At 38.6% G+C, this 25,582-nt stretch overlaps 1 protein-coding gene across 2 annotated transcripts in view; it reads right to left on the bottom strand.

Annotated features, from left to right (window-relative positions):
- The window catches only part of keap1a (kelch-like ECH-associated protein 1a), a 71,049-nt gene extending 45,729 nt beyond the window's left edge, over window positions 1–25,320 (bottom strand). Inside the window, exons 1-2 of one of the 2 annotated variants that reach the window (XM_062041344.1) lie at window positions 25,111–25,320; window positions 2,364–2,957 (exon numbers count right to left, since the gene is read on the bottom strand). In XM_062041344.1, coding sequence (XP_061897328.1) covers window positions 2,364–2,576 — 213 coding nt within the window. In that variant the 5' untranslated portion in view covers window positions 2,577–2,957; window positions 25,111–25,320. Of the gene's footprint in view, window positions 1–2,363; window positions 2,958–19,655; window positions 19,745–25,110 lie in introns of those variants that run through there. The other variant, XM_062041345.1, reaches the window with a different exon arrangement.
- Window positions 25,321–25,582: the final 262 nt, after the last annotated feature.

Here is a 25,582-nt window from a genome sequence, read left to right as displayed (position 1 = left end):
CTATTTTTCTACCGCTTGTCCCTTTTGAGGTTGCGGGGGGTGCTGGAGCCTATCTCAGCTGTATTCATGTTAATTGAGTTTATTTATTCATTTTAAATGGATTATTTATTATAAATAAATTCATAATATGTTGTCTGTCTATCTGTGCTGGCCCTGCGATGAGGTGGCCACTTGTCCAGGGTGTGCACCGCCTTCCGCCAAAATGTAGCTGGGATAGGCTCCAGCACCCCCCGTGACACAGAGAGAGACAAGTGGTAGAAAACAATAGATGGATGGATTATTTATTTTATTCTATTTGAAATGTATTTTTAGTCAGTTATTCATGAATCCCTTCTTATAAAGTTAAAATCCCAATGATAGTCACACACACACACTAAGTAGGGTTGGGTATCGAGTATCGAGTATCGATTGGAACCGGGACTAACTTTCCGATTCTCCCGGAATCGTTCAAAAGTTTAAATTTCGATTCCTATTTTCGATACCAAGTTTGCCGACCGGAAAAAAATATGTCCGCCGAACCGTAAGAAGAAGCCGCTGAACACCAACGAAGAAGCGCCCACCGCCGGAAGTGTTAGCATAGCCGAGCGAGTCAGTCAAGCTCAAGCATGGATAGCGGGCGTCGGCGGTCGAAAGTGTGGCTTTACTTTACAAAAAAAAATGAAATAACCGCGAAATAACAGAGCTCCATGTCCATCAAGAAACGAGTGGAAAGAGAGCTGCAGATGTACCAGGTGGTGGTCCGGTGGAACCAACAAAAGACTTATCCTTTGCTGTCATATCTCGCTTTCTCCTATTTATGCGTTCAAGCTTCTTCCACACCCAGTGAACGTGTATTTTCCACAGCAGGAGACACTATCTGTCCAGAACGCTCACGCATCCTGCCTGAGAAGGCCGATATGGTCATTTTCCTAAACAAAAACTGTCTCTGATTTTATACTGTACCTGCTGCTAATCTGGACTGGGTTTTGCAAGTTGTTTCTTATTGTTTATTTGCTTTTCTGCACCAGGTTAGCCCATCAGTGGGAGCACGGTAACATTTTTAAGTACCTGCAGCATCATACACTTGTGTGTGTAAATGTGTTTTCATTAGGTTTCCTGCAGCATCATACACTTGTGTGTGTAAATGTGTTTTCATGAGGTTTCCTGCAGCATCATACACTTATGTGTAAATGTGTTTTCATGAGGTTTCCTGCAGCATCATACACTTACGTGTAAATGTGTTTTCATGAGGTTTTCAAAAATAAAGCTCTCTTGAGGAAAGTGTACCCCTGGGAAAATGTATTCATAATTTATAATATTTATATTCAAGTTCATAGATTTGATATTTATATTCTAGTTGAAAACAGCCCTGTGAGGAATTTATAGTAAAGTTCATAAAAAGTTAATAGAATTAAAATTGATGGAGAATGTCAGACTATTTCATTCAGAAAGACTGTAGGTTAGCTAGCTCATTTAAAATATCCTAAACTTTTTTTTGACCCTGCCTCTTAAAAGAATCGGAATCGACAGGAATCGGAATCTAAACAAAGAATCGGAATCGTTCGAATTCAAACGATACCCAACCCTAACACTAAGTGTGGTGAAATTATCTTCTGCATTTGACCCATCCCCATGTTTACCTCCTGGGAGGTGAGGGGAGCAGTGAGCAGCAGCGGTGGCTGCGCTCGGGAATCATTTTGGAGATTTAACCCCCAATTCCAACCCTTGATGCTGAATGCCAAGCAGGGAGGCAATGTGTCCCATTTTTATAGTCTTTGGTATGACTCGGCCTGGGTTTGAACTCACGACCTTCCAGTCTCAGGGCGGACACTCTAACCACAAAGCCACTGAGCAGGTTAAGCAGTATATTTGGTTATTACTTATTTTTTAAATCAGCCTGATGTTTGTGTTAAATAAACAATCTTTGTGCCTGGGTTAGTTTAGGTATGAGGAGGCCTGCTCCTGGCTTTCTCTTGGTGTGTAACATGTTTAGCCTCGTCATCCAAAGATAATGTTACTTTAACGATACTAAATGACACTTAAAATACTAAGAAATGCACTTTGTCGTAATGGGAGGTGATTATTATTAATTTAGGGGAGCAGCTCCACACAGTGTATGGACACACATAATTTAGCTGCTAGCCGCTTGTCAACCAGAGAGGATCGGCATTAAAAGGCATTATTCGGCAATGGCCGATCACATCATTTTTTAAGTAAAAATCGGCCAATACCGACTGGTCAGCGACCATCGGCACATCCATACCAATTAGTAATATTTGGTGTAAAAATGTTGCGACCCATCAGGCTACATACAGTAATTATCTACTGTTGAATATTGAAATTCCAAGTTGTTTCCCCTGCTTTCTGTAGTGTAGTGTGGTCACCTTGAAGTCCATGCTCTTCTCCTTGTGCGTGACGTGCAGCACCAGGTCACACAGTACCTCCTGACGTCGGAACTCGTCCATGTGCTGCAGGGACTTGGACGCGTGGCTTTCCACCGTGTAGTCCAGGTACCCCGACCCGTGCATGGAGGGGACGGCAATAGCCGAGAAGTCCGAGTTGCGCGCTGGTGTTTTCTTTCTCAACGAGCAATGCATTGTGGGACAGACAACTGGTCCAGATTGTGGTTACGTTGTGATTTATCCCATAAGTCTTCTGATTTTTTTTAATTCATTGATGGGAATGTCCAAATATTCTCCACTGTCCCCATTATAGTGCAAACACATTAACTCTCCATTGATGGCGGTGGAAGAATCCTGTCACAGACTTAAGTTAGGGTCGTGTGTCTGTGTGTGAAAGCACGATGGCTGTTAAACAGGCTGACGTCCTCTTGCAGACATACCGGATCCAACATGGCTTACTGATCCCAAAGTCACAACAGCGTCAGCAAACTTTCCACAACATGATACGATGTTCCGTTAAGTCAACAAAGCAAGAAGCTGTCTTCCAGCTTGGAATCTTCTCTTACGATGTTTCTCCTGCAGAGACAGAGACAAGTAATAGTTTAAACATAAGTACAATTTCATGTGTGTGTGTGTGTGTAGGCGTAACACTATCAAGTTTACTGTGGGTTTCACTTCCTTTTATAAGAGATGAGACTCTGTGGTTTACGAGGTACTTTTTTTGATTCAGGAATTGTCTGTCTTGCTTAGTAGTTTCATTCAAAAAGTGAGAGCGTATTTCCTTATATAAAGGCCCACGACGTCAAAAGCAGAGAGTACCTGGCTTTTATTGTGCAAGGGTGGCGCTTTAAAAGATGTTAAGGATCTATAGGGCTGATTTCGCAATGCACTGTGGGGGCTGGGTAGCCATTGATTTTGTTTACATGGCTACACCATTGGTATTGTGAAAGAGAGTAACAAACTGGATTAAAATGCATCGTACGAAAGAAACTAATCACGGGACTGTACCGAAACAAACTGGACCCTGTTCCAAAGGTTCGCCACCTTAAAAAAGAAGTACATTTGGTGGAATTGATCCATATGAGCACGTCCAATAGACATGATTTGAGCGAGCTGCTGAATGTGTCATGTATCTCCATTGTCAACGGAGTCCGTTTTTATACAGGCCAAACATTTTGGAGTGCCAAGTCTGTAAATGCTCACAGACTAACCAACTTTGGGTGTGTGCAGAACCTGGGAATTTTACATCAGAAAGAGAAGACTGTTGTGTCCTTTCAGAGGTAAGTTAACAAGACTTGTCAGTGTTTCAAAGTAAATATAAGTCTGAAATACACTCTGCATTAATGTGGGGAATATTTAAAGTCTTCTCAGTTATTGATATATGTATAGGGGTTTTATTGCGTTTTTCCCCAGATAGCTTAGCTTAGCTAACGCTAACATCCTACTAAATACTATGTGTGCAATAAAATAAAACAGGCTTTGATTCGAACTTACTAGTATGAAAATGCAATGAACACACCATGTACCAGGTGATGGCATTAAAAGTGATGTTTGATCGTTTCAAGGCTGCTTTCCAAGCTATTCGTCGTCTCTTTTTTATCTTACTAACCCGATTTCCTTGGCTTTGCTACTAGGCTGGAAATAAAAACAATCTCACCAAATCGTTTTTTCCCCCTGCCTGAAGTGATCACGATTCGAACCATTTGGCCATATTAAAGAATTAAAGAATATAGAACAACTTCAGCCATGAAAAGAACCAAAATGCATTGTGTTTCTACGTCACACTTTCGAGCCCAATTGTATTATGCTACGTTTATACTACTGGGAAGGCTTTCAAATTCAGATTTTTTTTGGTCAAATCCAATCTTTTCATGTAGACGTTCACATTCCAAAAAAAGACGATGTCTAATGCGAAAGCAATCTGACCCGCATGCAGACATGAGGTTATGACGTCACACGTGCTGCAGTCTTTACGGAACTAAACACGGCTCCAATTCTTGTAGGTCTCAGTAGTGGCGCATTTGTGTCTATTTTAAGGGTTTAATGCAATCTAAGTCAACATTTTCTAAACTGAATTATTGCGTGTAGAAGTTTAGGAAGAAAGAGGGCAAGCATTTTTGGCTTTCGCAGTTTGCGGCACATTTGCTTCCACGTCTGCTTCAAAGAGCATGTGAGTGAGCAGTCAGACAGGAATGGTCAAACATTGACGTGAGTTCCCAAATTATTATTTTTGCCTGTTTTCTTATCATTTTGGCAACTGTTTATTTTGCAACAGTCAACTTGGGCAAAGAAAAATTGAACAAAACACAAAAGGGAAAGAACTTTGAAAAATCTAATGTTCCCTAGGCCTTGTGACCTCTATCAGATGTTTTCATTTTAATGTGAACAGTGCAATTCCGAATTTGTCATATTTGACCCGGTCCTCTTTCATACGTAGATATAAATCGGATATGCATCGAATGTGTATATTGGTAAGAATGCTCTGGTCGGGTTCATTTGACCAATACGTCATCAAATTAGCGTCATAATTCTTCGCCAGAATAGACGTTTGCAAAATAAATAGTTGACAAATGAGCAGAAAAAAGGCAAAAATAATATATTTTAGGATCTCACATCAATCTTTTACCACTCATGTATCCGACTGCTCGCTCACACGCTCTTCGGAGTAGACATCGAAGCAAAATAAACTGCGAGAGACAAAATGCCAGCCCTCTTAGTTCTTAACATTCTATCTACGCACAATAATTTGGTTCAGAAAACGTTGACTTTGGTTGCACAAAATCCTTGAAATTGCCCCAAATGTGCCACCAGTGAGACCTACTAATTGAATTGAAGCCATGTTTACTTCCGTAAATCACGTCATGTCTGTATGCGGGTCAAATTGCGTTCACATAGACGTCGCATTTTTTGTAACGTAAACAATTACATAAAAAGATAGGATTTGACAAAAAAAATATTTTGGGGGGAATTTTGCCTAACGTTCCCAATCATTAGAGACAAGAACACAAGCCTTTTTTGGGGGATTCTAAAGATGATAAAACATGCTTGCAAGATGCGGCTAATGGGAGCCACCATTGTAGTTTTCAAAGTATGGAGCCAGAACACAGTCAGTGAAATCTGGTATTGTAGTGGATTGTCCGAAGCTTAAACAGCAACAAAAGTGAGTTTAGTACAAAAGGTTTATTTACCCATAGTCAAAAAGTACAAAGTTGGATTGAGTTGCCCGTGCAGACAGACAAACGTCCTCCGGAGGACACAAGAATCAAGCAATCACTCTCAGCCCTTGTCACTTGGCCATTTTATCTATTTTCTTCATGCGTCAAGGTCCTGATGTTTTCGACCTGTTTGTTCTGCAACATCCTTGAATCCCTTAGTCATACTTAGACAATCAAAACATTTTGTAGAATGGTCAGAGCGACTCCATATTCAACTTTGGCCTACATCTGGTCCTTCAATGGTTTAGAATAGAAAAGAAATGAAACGAGCAGACATTCTTGACAGACACGAAATATAGCTCAAAGGTCAGAAATTCCACCACAGAATTAAATGTTTGTTTTTTTACATTGAAAAAGTTGTATTGGCACCGAAACAAGTTTTGGCAACAAATAAATACAAACATTGAAAAAAATACTATATTTTTGGTGGATGTTTCTGATGCCAATTTTCATTTTTTTTACACTTATATTGTTTCAGTGTGTTTTAAAGGTTTTTATGATCGCTTCTCTTTTTTCCGGTTTTGTTTCTTTTTTCCGCTTTCGCTTCTTTTTTTTTTACAGTATTATACTAAAGGCAGTGTTTTAGCATGAAGAGCGTGTGCCTGTGGGCGGGGCTTATATCAAGTTTACTCAGAAACTGTTTTATTGGACTGGAAAAACACCGTAGAAGAAGAAAGGAGGACCGATGGCGTCAAAATCAAGTTGAAAAGTTATGTGAGATCTCCGTGTTAACCTAGCCATACTTTGAAGATGTAGTATAACGATACAGAAATTGATTATGTATTTTTAAATTATCCATGTGTGTCTCGATGTAGCCGTGATATTTGGCGAAACTCCGTATGTAACAATACTTTGTTATATTTTCACACGGAGAGAAAACTGCGACTTTAAAATGTGAGTGCAGCTGTATTTATTCATTTAGAACATTTAACAATAGACATGTAACGCTTGGTGTGACACGAGTAACCAATTTGTATTCAAATACGAGACTTCGATTATCGTAATGTTGCGCGACCTCCGACGGTTCTTCCACTTGGTCCCCATACCTAATTATGAATGGTAAAATGTTGGGTGTTATGTTATGTTATTTGTCGTATAATGAGCTCATCAGGGCTATTAAAGCTGGCTGAGCAGTTTGCTCATTAACACAAATACCACACTGGTCAAAGAGAGTTACGTTTAACTCTCCGCCTTCTCCTGTACCATTAATAAAGTTTAAGAAAATAAGTTGTTAATCCTCCTGTGTGTTTTGCCTAACCGGGCTCTTTTTTGGTTAACTCCACACATTTTACCTAATTTTTCGGAACTGTATGACTCATTATTTCCTTACAATTATAGCCCCATTCTTAAATTAAGACTACAGCATTCACAATGTTTCACAATACCATTACTAAACCCGGAAGGCAGTTTTAGGGCACTAAAACCCATGTGTATTAAACTTAAACGGTTGTAAAATATTGCTTATTTTTAAAGAAATCGTTTCCTACACTGCCCTCAACATACATGATTTAAAGGACAATATAAACTTGGATGAAATGGTAGCTCTCAAAAAAAATCCCAAGCTCTTTAACTTCCTCCCAACTCGAACCTGTCTGACCAACTATTTGAATTCCACCAAAGTTAAAAATAATAGTGTCACAGGTCTGCCATAATGAGAATTATGAGGAACAAAGTCTTGCACTCCAAAGCACAAGTACATGTACTTTTTAAATTATGTTTTTATTGCAAATTGAAGCAGGGGTTTTCAATGTATTTCAGGTAAAGGACCCCTCAAACCCATGGAGAGGGGACTTCCAAAGTGTGGCATTGGGGCTATTTGTGGCTCGCGACTCAAGTTTTGTTGGCCCACAGCATGTTGTCAAAATAAAATCAAACCAAACAAGCTATTGAGTAAAACAATATCGAAATTATCAAAATGTGTGCCAGATGTTTTGACTTTTCAGTATGCGGCTCTTGGTGGAAAAAGTCTGGACACTAATGCCCGACTTTTGCATCTTGTATAAAATTGTGTTTTGAATCAAATTGTTTCTGAATGCACCTTGTTATTGTGCAAAACTAAGATATTCAAATAATACAGTATTATCTTATTATCACTAATCGCTAACTGGTAGGGACGGGTACTTTTCACATTTGAACCGATACTGTACCAAATCTCAGTACCAGGGAATCAATACTGGTACTCAATGGTACCAATTTTTGGTACTTGTGTGTGTTCATAAAAAATATTTGTTTTTGATAATAAAATCAAATTTTTTTATTACAACATTAAAAATTAGCTGATTGTGATAACTGCTGTCCAGTAGTTATATCTTGTTTCATTATCACATTTCTGAGTCTCATTTGCAAGTATGACAATAGGTTGCAAATACAGTTGCAATTCCAAGACATTAGATAGCAGACCCCGGGACTTTTAATTAGAGATGTCCGATAATGGCTTTTTTTGCCAATATCCGATATTCCGATATTGTCAAACTCTTAATTAACGATTCCGATATCAACCGATACCGATATATACAGTCGTGGAATTAACACAGACCTGGGCATTCTGCGGCCCGCGGGCCGCATCCGGCCCTTTGTACGTCCCTGTCCGGCCCGCGTGAGGCCAATCATAAATTACAAAATAAATTTTAAAAAGTTTCTATTTCGAGTGTGCAATACAACGGTGCTGCTTTTGTTTTGAAAAGCGTTATTTGTATGACTTCCGTGTGGACGTATGCTCGTGCGCGCAGCGGCAATCACAAATTACAAAATAAATTTAAAAAAACATATATGTCGTGCGTGCAATACAACTGTGCTGCTTTTATTTTGAAAAGTGTTATTTATGGGCGTATGTCCTATTAGTGAAGGCGCACAGCGACAAGTGATGCCCGGGTCCGCCCGGTTATCCCCGAGACGCTAAAAAAAGAAAAGGTGATGACGAATGGCGTGTTTTCAACAAGACATGGACTGCCAAGTAAAGGTAAAGCCGTGTACTTAATTTGTGGTACACATGTTGCTATGTTTAAAGAATATAGTGTAACGACCTGCTGAAGTTGATGTTGTCTTCTTGAGTTGCGTAAATGAGGAGTGAGGATAAATGTGAGTGTGAAAGGAACGAGATAAGTTGAGCTGTGTTAGTATAGCTTGCTCAATATAAGTTTAAAAAGAGCGTCAGACTTATAAGTTGAGCTGTGTTAGTATAGCTTGCTCAATATAAGTTTAAAAAGAGCGTCAGACTTGGTGTGCACTTCTTCTGGACGCTACAATTGGTGGCAGAAGTAAAACTTTGCGCATACTGCACTGCTTAATTGTGTGCGCAGCCTGCTACATCATCGAGAGGTACGTGCCACGTGAGGAGCTCGCCACAGAGAGAGAGAGAGAGAGAGAGAGAGAGAGAGAGAGAGGGAGATGAGAGAGAGAGAGAGAGAGAGAGAGAGAGAAAGGAAGGAGAGAGGCAGTGTCTACAGGTGCAGCGCACGCTGCTTGCCATGGGGGAATTCCGCCCTCAATGAAGACTCCCAGGTTTGATGGCAAGGCGAACTGGGAGGCATTTCATCCCACTTCTGACTCCAATTGTAGCGTCCAGAAGAAGTGCACACCAAGTCTGACGCTCTTTTTAAACTTTTATTGAGCAACCTATACTAACACAGCTCAACTTATCTCGTTCTTTCCACACGCACATCTATCCTCACTCCTCATTTCCGCAACAGCAACGCTTCCTCCTTCTTCGCCAATCACCTTACAGGCGTGCTACGTTCACAACAAACAGGCGGCAGGATAAAGTGACAGAAATTGAAATTTTTGCATTGTATTACACATCAGGTAGTGTTGTGTAAGAAAGTGTTAAAAATAAAACCATCAAAAGCCATCTGCTTTTGTATAAAGATAAGTTAGGTTAAATGAAAATATTATTATTTTTTATCTTACGGAATATCAAAAATAATTTAAACAAAATGTAATTGAAATATTGTCGGGTGGCCCTCCAGCAGTGCTCGGGTTGCTCATGCGGCCCCCGGTAAAAATTAATTGCCCACCCCTGAATTGACACATTATTATGCCTCATTTTGTTGTGATGCCCCGCTGAATGCAATGTAACGTTTTCCAAAATAAATCAACTCAAGTTATGGAAAAAAATGCCAACATGGCACTGCCATATTTATTATTGAAGTCACAAAGTGCATTATTTTTTTTAACATGCCTCAAAACAGCAGCTTGGAATTTGGGACATGCTCTCCCTGAGAGAGCATGGGGAGGTTAAGGTGGGCGGGGGGTGGCGGGGGTTGTATATTGTAGCCTCATGCTCTCTCAGGGAGAGCATGAGGAGGTTGGGGGGTGGGGGGGAGGGGGGCGTATATCGTAGCGTCCCGGAAGAGTTAGTGCGGCAAGGGGTTCTGGGTATTTGTTCTGTTGTGTTTATGATGTGTTACGGTGCGGATGTTCTCCCGAAATGTGTTTGTCATTCTTGTTTGGTGTGGGTTCACAGTGTGGCGCATATTTGTAACAGTGTTAAAGTTGTTTATACGGCTAACATCCGTGTGACATGCATGGCTGTTGACCAAGTATGCCTTGCATCCACTTGTGTGTGTGAAAAGCCGTAGATATTATGTGACTGGGCCGGCATGCAAAGGCAGAGCCTTTAAGGTTTATTGGCGCTCTGTACTTCTCCCTACGCCCGTGTACACAGCGGCCTTATGAAAAGGCATACATTTTACTTTTTGAAACCGATACCGATAATTTAGAAACTGATACCGATAATTTCCGATATTACATTTTAAAGCATTTATCGGCCGATAATATCGGCAGTACGATATTATTGGACAACCCCTAATTTTAATATTCACAAACATTGAGGGGAGCCCTGATGGGTACAATATTGTATTGGTTTTAAAAATGAAAAATATCAAAATGGCCCCAGCATTCTTTCATTTCTCAGTGTGAGGCCCTCAGTGGAAAAAGTTTGGACACCTCTACTCTAGAATGTCTGGCCTTAACAACGCATGCATACATTTACAAATTGGAGAAACTCTCTTACTACAGTTTCCCTGGGAGTGTTTTAGCTGCCAGTCACGTTCATTTATCACCCTCAATCCGCAGTAACGTGTCCAATTTTGGCAAAAAACCCCAAACAACTTTTAACTCGTGATTTAAACTGCAGGATTCAGTCGTCGTGTTGTTTTCTTTTACATGTTGGCCGTTGCTCAATCAAATCTGTTCAGCCTGCAGTCCCCTGGCCTCCTCGGCTTCTACGCTCAGTCGGTCATATGACCTCTCGATGGTAGAGGGGGAAAACATTGTTGAATGAGAGTAAAAAAAAATCCTTAACTGCAGGGTAAAATCATTCCTGGGTAAGATATTTTATTAAGGATGAATACATGTGCTGCTAAAGACAATCAAGTGTTCAGTAACACTGACTAGTTTCTGTTTCCTAATGACTGGATAAATGTGTGACGCCAGACTTGGAAGTACTGTTCGCATATTGTCAGACGAGGGAGTTAACCATTGATAGGCATGCATGCACAGTCTGACCATATGAGCACAGAAGTCCCACCTTTGCCCTTAATGTGCAATGCAATCATACAGAGTACACCACGGGGTGACAATTGCTTTGCCTGAAGGAAAAACGCTGGTCTAGGATGAGCAAGCAGCTTTGCAATTTGATGTTACATAACAAACCGATCTGCCGTGTCATTGTTGGACTTGCTTTACTGCCGACTCCTATTAATAGTAATATATATATATACATTATATATATATATATATATATATATATATATATATATATATATATATATACATATATATATATATACATACATATATATATATATATATATATATATATATATATATATATATATATATACATATATATATATATACATACATATATATATATATATATATATATATATATATATATATATATATATATATATATATATATATATATATATATATATATATATATATAATACACATATACACACACACACACACACACTATATACAGTATATATACTTAAATACAGTACACACGTACACACACACACACACACACACACACACACACACACACACACACACACACACACACACACACACACACACACACACACACACACACATTGCTTATCATTTGGAATGGGGACCAAGTTTTTGATCATCACTTGTGGGGACCACCCTTTCTACAGGTTGTGGAGGCATAAAATTTTTTTTGGAAAAATGGCCACTGCCCAGTTAGCTCATACATGTCTTTAAATCTCTGGATTGATGAAGTAATTGACCACTAAATGGTAACACCCGAATAAGTTTTTCAACTTGTTTAATATATCATGGACGTTAATCAATTCATGGATCTGACTATCATTTAAAAAGGTTTCCCTTTAGGGGACCTGTTTTTTTGTCCCCATACCGTCAGAGGTCCCCTAAAGGTGACTGTGTAAATAAAGAGATGTCCCCATTACGTAAGCATTGCCAGAACACACACAGTGTGATATATATATATATATATATATATATATATATATATATATATATATATATATATATATATATATACATACCGCCCGAGCTACCGGTCGATCGCAGACACACACACACTCACAGTGTATATATATATATATATATATATATATATATATATGTATATATATATATATATATATATATATATATATATTAGGGCTGCAACAACTAATCGATTAAATCGATTAAAATCGATTATAAAAACAGTTGCCGATTAATTTAGTCATCGGTTCATTGGATCTATGCTATGCGCATGCGCAGAGGCTTTTAAAAAATAAAAATAAAAATAAAAAATAAATGTTTTGTTTTTTTTAATAAACCTATATTTATAAACTGCAACATGTACAAACATCTGAGAAACAATAATCAAAATAAGTATGGTGCCAGTATGCTGTTTTTTTTCAATAAAATACTGGAAAGGATAGAAATGTAGTTTGTCTCTTTTATGCGATTATTAATCGAAGTAATAATCGACAGATTAATCGATTATCAAATTAATCGTTAGTTGCAGCCCTAATATATATATATATATATATATATATATATATATATATATATATATATATATATATATATATACCGTAATTTCCGGACTATAAGCCGCTACTTTTCCCCCTCGTTCTGGTCCCTGCGGCTTATACAAGGGTGCGGCTTATTTACGGCCTGTTCTTCTCCGACACCGACGAAGAGGATTTCGGTGGTTTTAGTACGCAGGAGGAAGACGATGACACAATGATTAAAGACTGACTTTTCATATACCAGTAGGCTGGTTATTTTGATAACGTACAGGCGAGCACTTTGTATTACTTTGCACCGTTGTATTATTTGTACTCTGCACGAATGCTGTTCGCCATGTCAAAGATGTGAAAGTTTGATTGAATGATTGAAAGATTTATTGTTAATAAATGGGACGCTTTGCGTTCCCAAACAGTCATCTCTGTCCCGACAATCCCCTCCGTGGTAGCAGGAACCCCTATATACTACGGTAATTACACATCAAAACCCTGCGGCTTATAATTGGGTGCGGCTTATATATGGAGCAATCTGTATTTTCCCCTAAATTTAGCTGGTGCGGCTTATAGTCAGGTGCGGCTTATAGTCCGGAAATTACGGTATGTATATATATATATATATATATATATATATATACCGCCCGAGCTACCGGTCGATCGCAGAGGGTGTGTCAGTCGATCATAAAAAATTAGCGATCATAAATCTTCGCTATGGCGTGACTTTCGTCACTTGATTGACGTTCAAGGCACCCGAGGATCTTGTGAAATGTTAAAAGCCCAAAGACTGACCGCACGGTTCCTGTCTTTACAATAAAAGTGCCGCTCCATCCTGCCTGCGCTAACAAAATAAGAGTCTCCGAAAAGCTAGCGCAAACAAGCTAGCAAGCCACGGAGTATGTACAGTATATATGAGGTAGATCACCTCGACTTGGTCATTTGTGAAGTGAAGTGAATTCTATTTATATAGCGCTTTTCTCTAGTGACTCAAAGCGCTTTTATATAGAGAAACCCATTATCTAAGTTACATTTAAACCTGTGTGGGTGGCACTAGGAGCAGGTGGGTAAAGTGTCTTGCCCAAGGACACAACAGTGACTAGGAAGGCGGAAGCTGTGATCGAACCTGGAACCCTCAGGTTGCTGGCACAGCCACTCTACCAACAGAGCTATACCGCCAATTTAAAAAGTCGCTCGCCAGCCAAAAAAGTGTGGGCACCGCACCCCTGCCATATATATATATATAGAGTTGTGTTCAAAATAATAGCAGTCCCACATCACTAGCAAGATAAATCACTGTTTATGTTAGAATTTCAACTGCTACACTGCAAGTAAGTTTCTAGAAGGTTTAGTAAAGGTATAGAAAACCAAAAGACCCAACAGGAATGATGTGCATGCTGCTGATTCTGTGAAACTGAATCATTTACTGAAAGGGGCGTGTTCAAAAAAATAGCAGTGCTGCGTTCCATAAGTGACATCATTGATTATGTGTAAAAAAAATATGTTGAACAAGTGGCCCTTATTTTAGGATCAAGGCAACTGACGCTGCATATGCTGGCTGTGCATTTGTCCTTGGAAAAACAGACTAAAATGGGTCGTTGAAGACACTGTTCAGAAGAAGAGCGTTCTTTGATTAATAATTTAATAAAAGAGGGGAAAACCTATAAAGAAGTGCAGAAAATGATAGGCTGTTCAGCTAAAATGATATCAAATGCTTAAAAATGGCAGCCAAAACCAAAAAGGCGAGGAAGAAAAAGAAAAATGACTATTGAAATGGATCGGAGAATAACCAAAATGGCAAAGGCTCAGCCAATGATCAGCTCCAGGAGGATGAAAGAAGATCTAAGATGGCCTGTGAGTACTGTAACAATCAGACCACGTCTATGTGAAGCCAAGCTACCAGCAAGAAGCCCCCGCAAAGTCCCATTGTTAAAAAAAAGACGTGTGCTGAAGTGGTTACAATTTGCCAAAGAACACATTGACTGGCCTAAAGAGAAATGGCGTAATATTTGGGGACTGATGAGAGTAAGATTGTTCTTTTTGAGTCTAAGGGCCACAGACAGTTTGTCAGACGTCCTGCAAACACTGAATTCAAGCCCCAGTACACAGTGAAGACGGTGAAGCATGGTGGTGCAAGCATCATGATATGGGGATGTTTCTCGTACTATGGTGTTGGTCCTATTTATCGCGTACCAGGGATCATGGATCAGTTTGAGTACACCAGAATACTGGAAGAAGTCATGTTGCCGTATGCTGAAGAGGAAATGCCCTTGAAATGGGTGTTTCAACAAGACAATGACCCCAAACACACCAGCAAGCGAGTAAAATCATGGTTCCAGACAAACAGAGTTCAAGTAATGGAGTGAGTGGCCAGCACAATCCCTGAACCTTAATCCCATTGAAAACTTGTGGGCTGACATAAAGAATGCTGTTCATGAGGCAAAACCAAAAAATGCAGAGGAATTGTGGAACGTAGTACAATTGTCCTGGGCTGCAATACCTGTCGACTCCATGTGCCACAGATGTGAAGCAGTTATCAGAAACCGTGGTTATGCAACTAAATTATAGTTAATAATTCTAAGGAAAGTTGTATCTGCAAGCCTTACATAGTTTATACAGTACATTTGAGTTTTATAAAGAAAGATGTCAACACTGCTATTTTTTTGTTTTATATTTCTTGACTTTCTGTAAAATATTGTCAAATTGAATTACTTTTTTCCAATTTTCTGGCTTTGAAATAGAATGTGCCGTCTCCCCAATGCATTTGTGTTCATTAAAATACAATTTATTTGAAGAATTTTGAGGTTTACACACCTTTTTAAACACACTGCTATTATTATGAACATAACTGTATGTATATATATATATATATATATATATATATATATATATATATATATATATATATATATATATATATATACATACACGGTGTATATATATATATATACATACATACATACAGTATATATACTGTATATACACACACACACGGTGCATATATATATATATATATATATATACACACACACATACATACAGACAGTATATATAGTATAAATACATATATACAGTACATATATGTATACACACACACAGTGTGTATATATATATACATATACACACACACAGTATATGTATATATACACACAATATATATATAGCATATAAACATATACACATAATATATGTATACACACAGCGTGTATATACACACACACACACACACACAGTATATATACATATATATTTATGTATATATACATATACACAACAAAGCACTAACAGACTACACAACGCCTTCTCGCGGAAAAGTAATGTAACAAAAGTGTAACCTCTCAACTTTTGAGTCCGTGTCATTGTTTTAAATCACAAAAAGTAACATTAATGCCTATGATGTGACGTTTTTAAGTCCAATAAAGGTTTTCAGTTTCAATTTAAAATATTTGTCAGTTTACCTGTTAAGCCTCAAAATAATATAAAAACTTTCCATCAATATTTCCCTTAGCCTGCTTACATTTGATACGATTTTTAAGTCTAAAGGATTTCAGTTTCAATTGAAAGATTTGTCACCGTTGTTAAAATGACATTTTTCACAGATTACCTATTAGGCCTCAAACTAATATACAAACTAGACATCAACATGTCCTATACATGTCTGTGGACATTTGATTAGTTTCTTAAGTCGAACAAAGCTTTTGTTCTCTGTTACAGATTTTGTTCTCTGTTACAGATTACACATTAGGCCTCAAAATAACAAAAAAACTGTCCATCATTATTCCCTTTAGCCTGTTGACATTGGATTAGTTTTATAAAGTCTAATAAAGGTTTCCAGTCTATTTAAGCCCCTTAACCTATTGACATTTGATTATCTTTATAAGTTCAAAGTTTTCATTTTCCAAAAATGTTAGTTCACTTTTGCTAAAATGACATTATTTCAATAAATTGTAAGCCTCAACATAACTAAAACTGCTTTTTCAATATTTCCCTTTAACTGTTGACATTTGATTACCAGTAGATTATTTTTTTAAGTCAAACAATGGTTTTCGGTTTCAATTAAAACGCCTGTTAGTTTTGCTGAATTGACATTACTTTTAAAGATTACTGATAGTCGGACGGCGTGGCTCAGATGGTAGAGCAACTTGAGGGTTCCAAGTTCGATTCCGCCATCCTAGTCATGGCCGCTGTGTCCTTGGGCAAGACACTTCCCCCACCTACGTTGGCACAAATTGGCAGCCACGCTTCCTCAGTCTACCCGAGGGCAGCTGTGGCCACAAATGTAGCTTACCACTATCAACGTGTGAATGTGGAGTGAATGAATGAGTGCTCTTTGTGTGTCTACAAAAGCGTGATATAAATCTAATCCATTAGTATCATTATTATTATGGGCCTGCTGCTGCATGCTAACATTAAAGTGCTACCTTTTTTAGCTAATAACTGTTTACCCCAGAGTCATATACACTGAGACAAAGTCTAAGTTCGTTGTGTTTTTCAAACCGCACACATTTTTTTTCCCCGGCCCACCTGGGAATAGATTATATGGACTATGGACTGGACTCTCACTATTATGTTAGATCCACTATGGACTGGACTCTCACAATATTATGCTAGATCCACTATGGACTGGACTCTCACAATATTATGCTAGATCCACTATGGACTGGACTCTCACAATATTATGCTAGATTCACTATGGACTGGACTCTCACACTATTATGTTAGATCCACTACGGACTGGACTCTCCTCTCACAATATTATGCTAGATCCACTACGGACTGGACTCTCACAATATTATGCTAGATCCACTATGGACTGGACTCTCACAATATTATGCTAGATTCACTATGGACTGGACTCTCACAATATTATGCTAGATCCACTATGGACTGAACTCTCACAATATTATGCTAGATCCACTATGGACTGGACTCTCACAATATTATGCTAGATCCACTATGAAGTGGACCCTCACACTATTATGTTAGATCCACTGTGGACTGGACTCTCACACTGTTATGTTAGATCCACTATGGACTGGACTCTCACACTGTTATGTTAGATCCACTATGGACTGGACTCTCACAATATTCTGCTAGATCCACTATGGACTGGACTCTCACACTGTTATGTTAGATCCAATATGGACTGGACTCTCACAATATTATGCAAGATCCACTATGGACTGGACTCTCACACTATTATGTTAGATCCACTATGGACTGGACTCTCACACTATTATGTTAGATCCACTATGGACTGGACTCTCACACTATTATGCTAGATCCACTATGGACAGTACTCTCACAATATTATGCTAGATCCACTATGGACTGGACTCTCACAATATTATGCTAGATCTACTATGGACTGGACTCTCACAATATTATGCTAGATCCACTATGGACTGGACTCTCACTATTATGTTAGATCCACTATGGACTGGACTCTCACACTATTATGTTAGATCCGCTATGGACTGGACTCTCACAATATTATGCTAGATCCACTATGGACTGGACCCTCACACTATTATGTTAGATCCACTATGGACTGGACTTTCACACTATTACGTTAGATCCACTATGGACTGGACTCTCACAATATTATGCTAGATCCACTATGGACTGGACTCTCACAATATTATGCTAGATCCACTAAGGACTGGACTCTCACACTATTATGTTAGATCCACAATGGACTGGACTCTCACAATATTATGTTAGATCCACTACGGACTGGACTCTCACACTATTATGTTAGATCCACTATGGACTGGACTCTCACAATATTCTGCTAGATCCACTATGGACTGCACTCTCACACTATTATGCTAGATCCACTATGGACTGGTCTGGACTCTCACAATATTATGTTAGATCCACTATGGACTGGACTCTCACACTATTATGTTAGATCCACTATGGACTGGACTCTCACACTATTATGTTAGATCCACTATGGACTGGACTCTCACACTATTATGTTAGATCCACTATGGACTGGACTCTCACACTATTATGCTAGATCCACTATGGACTGGACTCTCACACTATTATGCTAGATCCACTGTGGACTGGACTCTCACACTATTATGTTAGATCCACGATTAGGGGCTATTAGGTGACCACAGATGATGCGCTAGCTGTTCAAAGTCGGGACCCGGGGTGGACCAGTCATCTGTGCATCCGTTGCTGCTGACTTGTCTCCACTTAAGATGATCCCCTGCTGGCCCCCCCACTCTCACACTATTAACTAGATCCACTCGACGTCCATTGCACCGGTAGCCCAGTAGGGGGGGGTCCCCACATCTGTGGTCCCCTCCAAGGTTTCTCATTGTTATCCCATTGGGTTGAGTTTTTTTCTTGCCCTGATGTGGGATCTGAGCCGAAGACGTCGTTGTGGCTTGTGCAGCCCTTTGAGACACTCGTGATTTAGGGCTATATACCGTATTTTTCGGAGTATAAGTCGCTCCGGAGTATAAGTCGCACCGGCCGAAAATGCATAATAAAGAAGGAAAAAAACATATATAAGTCGCACTGGAGTATAAGTCGCATTTTTTGGGGAAATATATTTGATAAAACCCAACACCAAGACTAGACATTTGAAAGGCAATTTAAAATAAATAAAGAATAGTGAACAACAGGCTGAATAAGTGTACGTTATATGACGCATAAATAACCAACTGAGAACGTGCCTGGTATGTTAACGTAACATATTATGGTAAGAGTCATTCAAATAACTATAACATATAGAACATGCTATACGTTTACCAAACAATCTGTCACACCTAATCGCTAAATCCCATGAAATCTTATATGTCTAGTCCAGGGGTCGGGAACCTTTTTGGCTGAGAGAGCCATGAAAGCCAAATATTTTAAAATGTATTTCCATGACAGCCATATAATATTTTTTAACACTGAATACAACTACCGGTAAATGCGTGCATTTTTAAGTAAGACCAACATTTTTAGAGTATAATAAGTCTCTTATTATTTTTAATAATATTGTTATTCTGAAGCTAACCAATAATGAATAAAATACTTCTTACCATTAATGCAACTTCTTGAACAGGTGCGGTAGAACAGTGTTTTTCAACCTTTGAAAAAATGCGGAGGCACACCACCAGCAGAAATCACTAAAAAACCAAATTCAGTTGACAGTAAAAAGTCTTTGTCGCAATTGTTGGATACGACTTTAAACCATAACCAAGCATGTATGAATATAGCTCTTGTCTCAAAGTAGGTGTACTGTCACCACCTGTCACATCACGCCCTGACTTATTTTGTATTTTTTGCTGTTTTCCTGTGTGTAGTGATTTAGTTCTTGTCTTGTGCTCCTATTTATTGGTATTTTCCTGTAGCAGTTTCATGTCTTCCTTTGAGCGATAATTCCCGCATCTACTTTGTTTTAGCAATCAAGAATATTTCAGTTGTTTTTATCCTTCTTTGTGGGGACATTGTTGATTGTCATGTCATGTTCGGATGTACTTTGTGAACGCCGTCTTGGCTCCACAGTAAGTCTTTGCTGTCGTCCAGCATTCTGTTTTTGTTTACTTTGTAGCCAGTTAGGTTTTAGTTTCGTTCTGCATAGCCTTCCCTAAGCTTCAATGCCTTTTCTTAGGGGCACTCACCTTTTGTTTATTTTTGGTCTAAGCATTAGATACGACGACAAACCCTTGTCGTCTCACACAACATGTTCCCGACATCTACAAAGCAATTAGCTACCGGCTCCCACCTACTGATACGGAGGAGTATTACACGGTTACGCTGCCGAGCTCTAGACAGCACCGACACTCAATGGCACATAATTTGCAGACTATAATTAGTGGTTGTCAAAAAATATTTTTAACCCAAATATGTGAAATGATAATCTCCCACGGCACACCAGACTGTATCTCACGGCACACTAGTGTGCCGCGGCACAGTGGTTGAAAAACACTGCGGTAGAAAACGGATGGATGGATTAAAATGCATGAAAATGTTTTACATTTTAAACGTTATTTTTAACACTGTGATTACCAGCGGAATTATTCATTACTTATTGTGTTAAGCAATGTCAGCTAAGATTTATCTGAGAGCCGGATGCAGTCATCAAAAGAGTCACATCTGGCCTTAAAATAAGTATATTCTCACTAATAACAAGTGCACTTTTCCTGGTAGAAAAATAAAAAAGAGACCTTTTTGCTCAATATGTTGAAAAAAATTCTTAAATTAAGTAAATGCTAGTGCCATTATCTTGACATAATGATATGCGCTCGGCATTACATTTCTTGAAACCAGCAAACTTATACTAAAAACGAATTTATTTTTCTTAATTGAAAGGCAACAAGGCAACCGCTTGTTACTCTCGGGGTGTCCTAGCCGCTCAGGCAAATCATATTGTCTAAAAATGCATTTTTCCATCGATAACATGACATCATCGCGCCAAGTGCGTGCTTTTTCAGTGAATTAGTGCGCATATGTGACCTGTGCTGGCAAAATGAGTCACAATGAGGAAATTTTAAAAACTGAGTTATTGTTATTTACACATTCTCCATCTAAAGACCTTCAAAATGATATATGGTTTGTTGGAATTGGACAGAAAACGACCGAGTTACATCCGATTGAAGTCGACCAAGTTTGAGGGTCTGTTTTGAGAAAAAACAGCTTTTTTCAGTAAACAGCAGTTTACTGTTCCAGAACAGAATGTTCCAAAACAAAACTCCATAGCAACCATACCTTAAAAGTCCTTGTAGCAACACCAAAATTGGTACAATTAAAGTCAAATCCCATGTCTAAAGGAAAAATATATATTCAACTCTATTGAAAATGGTTATGTACAAAAATGTCAACACAGTTATGTCACAGTTTTTTTGTTCACTGGTCAGTTTGTCAGCTGGTCAGCTGTCCGTAATATTCCTGACCAGCAGCACTAAGAAGATTCGCCGACTGCAGTGAATTTAGCGCACTTGCAACCGCCTGTGTACCCTCTCCACCTTCTAAATCCATTACGGAATGTAAAACAGTCTAACTTATCCACAAAAATAATAATTAAATGTTCGAAAATCACCTTTTTTCACTAAATATTCCGCTCGAATTACTGTGTGTTGTTTTTCATCAGGGCGCTGCCATGATGCCACAATGCACCGCGCGGGGTGATTCAACCAATTAGGGTACGCCTCACAGCGACCGGTTAGCAACAAGCCGGATTTGTTTACGTCGGAACAGGTTTAAAAACTAGAATTCTATTGGTTCAGAATGGCGTCATCGGGAATTCCATGCTCATTTTTAGAAAGTAGGTAAACTTGTCGTCACAATGATACCAAATATGGCTAGGGGGATTCCCCCTTATTGCCGCGAGTGAGCGTTGAAAACACTTGATTTTCTCAAGGAATTTTAACACAAAGGACTAATTTCTGAAGATATACCTCGTACAAAACCTTCAAATAAAGGTGATTTAAGATGTTTTCTTGCTATTTCGATGATTGGGATCGCTAGATTGTGGCTTTATGGACTCATTTTTGTGAAAATCTCAATTTCAACCAAGATACATTTTTTCCACTTATTTGCCTGTAGGTCAAAATTAGCCTGTGCGTATTCCGACTCATTTTGCCAGCACGGGTCACATATATACAGCCCGGCCACCGGCCCAAATTTTTTAAATTGTAATTTGGAAGAATTTATCTGAATGTGCATGAACTATTTCTGTTCAAAATTGTTTGAAATGTCACATGTTAAATATAAACTTTATTATGAAAGTTATGATACTTCCATATACTAAAGTAATGTCCGATCATTACCTTATAAAATTTGAAGTTTTGACTCATTGTCAACAAGCTAATAATAATAATAACTGCTATAGCGGCCGCAACATTAATGCTGCCACAACGATGACTCTTGCTGACCTACTGCCTTCGGTAATGGCACCATTCCCAAATTATGTCGGCTCTATTGATAACCTCACTAACAACTTTGACGATGCCTTGCGCAAAATTATTGATAGTATAGCACCGCTAAAGCAAAAAAGGCCCCCTAAAAGGCGCACCCCATGGTTTACAGAAGAAATTAGAGCTCATAAATGATCATGTAGAAAACTGGAACGCAAATGGCGTGCGACTAAACTTGAGGTTTTCCATCAAGCATGGAGTGATAGTTTAATAACTTATAAACGCATGCTTACCTTAGCTAAAGCTAAATACTACTCAAATGTCATCCGCCTCAACAAAAACGATCCTAAATTTCTGTTTAGTACAGTAGCATCGCTAACCCAACAAGGGACTCCTCCCAGTAGCTCCACCCACTCGGCAGATGATTTTATGAATTTCTTTAATAAGAAAAGTGAACTCATTAGAAAGGAGATTAAAGACAACGCATCCCAGCTACAACTGGGTTCTATTAACACAAATACGACTGTATATACGACGGACATTGCCCTCCAAAATAGTCTCTCTATTTTTGATGAAATAACATTAGAGGAATTATTACAGCGTGTAAGTGGGATAAAACAAACAACATGTTTACTTGACCCACTTCCTGGGAAACTTATCAAGGAACTGTTTGTATTATTAGGTCCATCAGTGTTAAATATTTTAAACTTATCACTTTCCTCTGGCACTGTTCCCCTAGCATTCAAAAAAGCGGTTATTCATCCTCTGCTCAAAAGACCTAACCTCGATCCTGACCTCATGGTAAACTACCGACCGGTCTCCCACCTTCCGTTTATTTCCAAAATTCTCGAAAAAATTGTTGCACAGCAGCTAAATGAACACTTAGTGACTAACAATCTCTGTGAACCTTTTCAATCCGGTTTCAGGGCAAATCACTCTACGGAGACAGCCCTCGCAAAAATGACTAATGATCTATTGCTAACGATGGATTCTGATGCGTCATCTATGTTGCTGCTTCTTGATCTTATAGCCGCTTTCGATACCGTCGATCATAATATTTTATTAGAGCGTATCAAAACACGTATTGGTATGTCAGACTTAGCCTTGTCTTGGTTTAACTCTTATCTTACTGACAGGATGCAGTGTGTCTCCCATAACAATGTGACCTCGGACTATGTCAAGGTAACGTGCGGAGTCCCCCAGGGTTCGGTTCTTGGCCCTGCACTCTTTAGTATTTACATGCTGCCGCTGGGTGACATCATACGCAAGTACGGTGTTAGCTTTCACTGTTATGCTGATGACACTCAACTCTACATGCCCCTAAAGCTGACCAACACGTCGGATTGTAGTCAGCTGGAGGCGTGTCTTAATGAAATTAAACAATGGATGTCCGCTAACTTTTTGCAACTCAACGCTAAGAAAACGGAAATGCTGATTATCGGTCCTGCTAGACACCGACATCTATTTAATAATACCACCTTAACATTTGACAACCAAACAATTACACAAGGCGACTCGGTAAAGAATCTGGGTATTATCTTCGACCCAACTCTCTCGTTTGAGTCACACATTAAGAGTGTTACTAAAACGGCCTTCTTTCATCTCCGTAATATCGCTAAAATTCGTTCCATCTTGTCCACTAGCGACGCTGAGATCATTATTCATGCGTTCGTTACGTCTCGTCTCGATTACTGTAACGTATTATTTCGGGTTACCCACATATGCGGTCCTCTCCAAGGTTTCTCATAGTCATTCACCGACGTCCCACTGGGGTGAGTTTTTCCTTGCCCGTATTTGGGCTCTGTACCGAGGATGTCGTTGTGGCTTGTGCAGCCCTTTGAGACACTTGTGATTTAGGGCTATATAAATAAACATTGATTGATTGATATTAACTAGTTTACTGTACTGTGCCAACTGTACTACTATATGAGTACATATTGTCTATTGTTTCATTGAAAATAAAACAGCAAAGTCCATTTGGCTGTCATCTGTTTTAATTATGAGACACAATTGTGTCAAAGTCATGATTTTTTTTTTTCACGCTTGAAATAAGAAATGATTACTTTAAAAACATAGTTTTATACTTGTGAGTGTTGATGACACCGCTTTGCATCAGTTGATATTCTAGTTTCAAGCATGTTTTACTCAATATAGGTCATCAAATCTCAGCAACAAGCTGTAATATCTTACTGAGATCATTTAGGACCAAAACCCTTAAAACAAGTAAAACACTCTAAAATAAAATCTGCTTAGTGAGAAGAATTATCTTATCAGACAGAAAAAAAAACAAATATCACCCTTATTTGAGATATTTAATCTTACTTAGATATCAGTTTTTGCAGTGTATTAACTATACAGTATGAGAGGCAACAAGTAAATACTTTCTCTTTCAATTCAGCAAACCCCCAAAAAAAGTGTTGCACTTTATTCGAGTGCGTTTTGCTCCTTGTGACGTCAGAGAATAAGGAACGAACATTTTAGAGGGAAAACCACAAGGAATGTTCAACAAAGAAACCCTTTAAGGTCCAACTGACGACTAGGAAAGACTCAAAAACAAAACAAAAAAGCGCCGCCATTATTTGTTGATATAAAAGGAGTCTAAATGTGAAAGACAACACTTTAAAAAAAAATCACTCACCTCGGCAAATAACAGCCGCTTGACGAAAAGTCCAAAATGTCGCGGCTGTTGTTTAATTTGATTGTCGACTAACTTCGCGGGCGTTTAAGGTTACAACTGTCTTCAAAAATGTTGTACAAAGAGAAGTAAAAAGTGTCCCGAGGAGTAAGATGAGGAAGGCGTCCAAAACAAGAGTTGTGTGTTTCAAGGAGGGGCGGGGCTTGTTTGAGCGGCATGACTGTGCAAAAACACGCAGGCACGCACACACACACACACACACACATACACACAACACACACACACACTTCCGAAAAATGTATAAAGATTTGTATTTACAACATAAATAATATATACACACTATGTAAATATAAAAAAGGTAAGATTTTACTTTTTTATTTTTTTTACTTTTTTGTTTGTAATTATTTTTTAATCTTTATTATTTACATTAAGTTATTACCATATGTCTCTATATACAATTTTTTTTTTTTAATAA

The sequence above is a fragment of the Entelurus aequoreus genome, linkage group LG03 (genome assembly GCF_033978785.1).
Source record: "Entelurus aequoreus isolate RoL-2023_Sb linkage group LG03, RoL_Eaeq_v1.1, whole genome shotgun sequence".
NCBI lineage: Eukaryota > Metazoa > Chordata > Actinopteri > Syngnathiformes > Syngnathidae > Entelurus > Entelurus aequoreus.
Note: the sequence above shows the minus strand (reverse complement) of the source record. Positions and strands in the feature narration are given on the sequence as shown.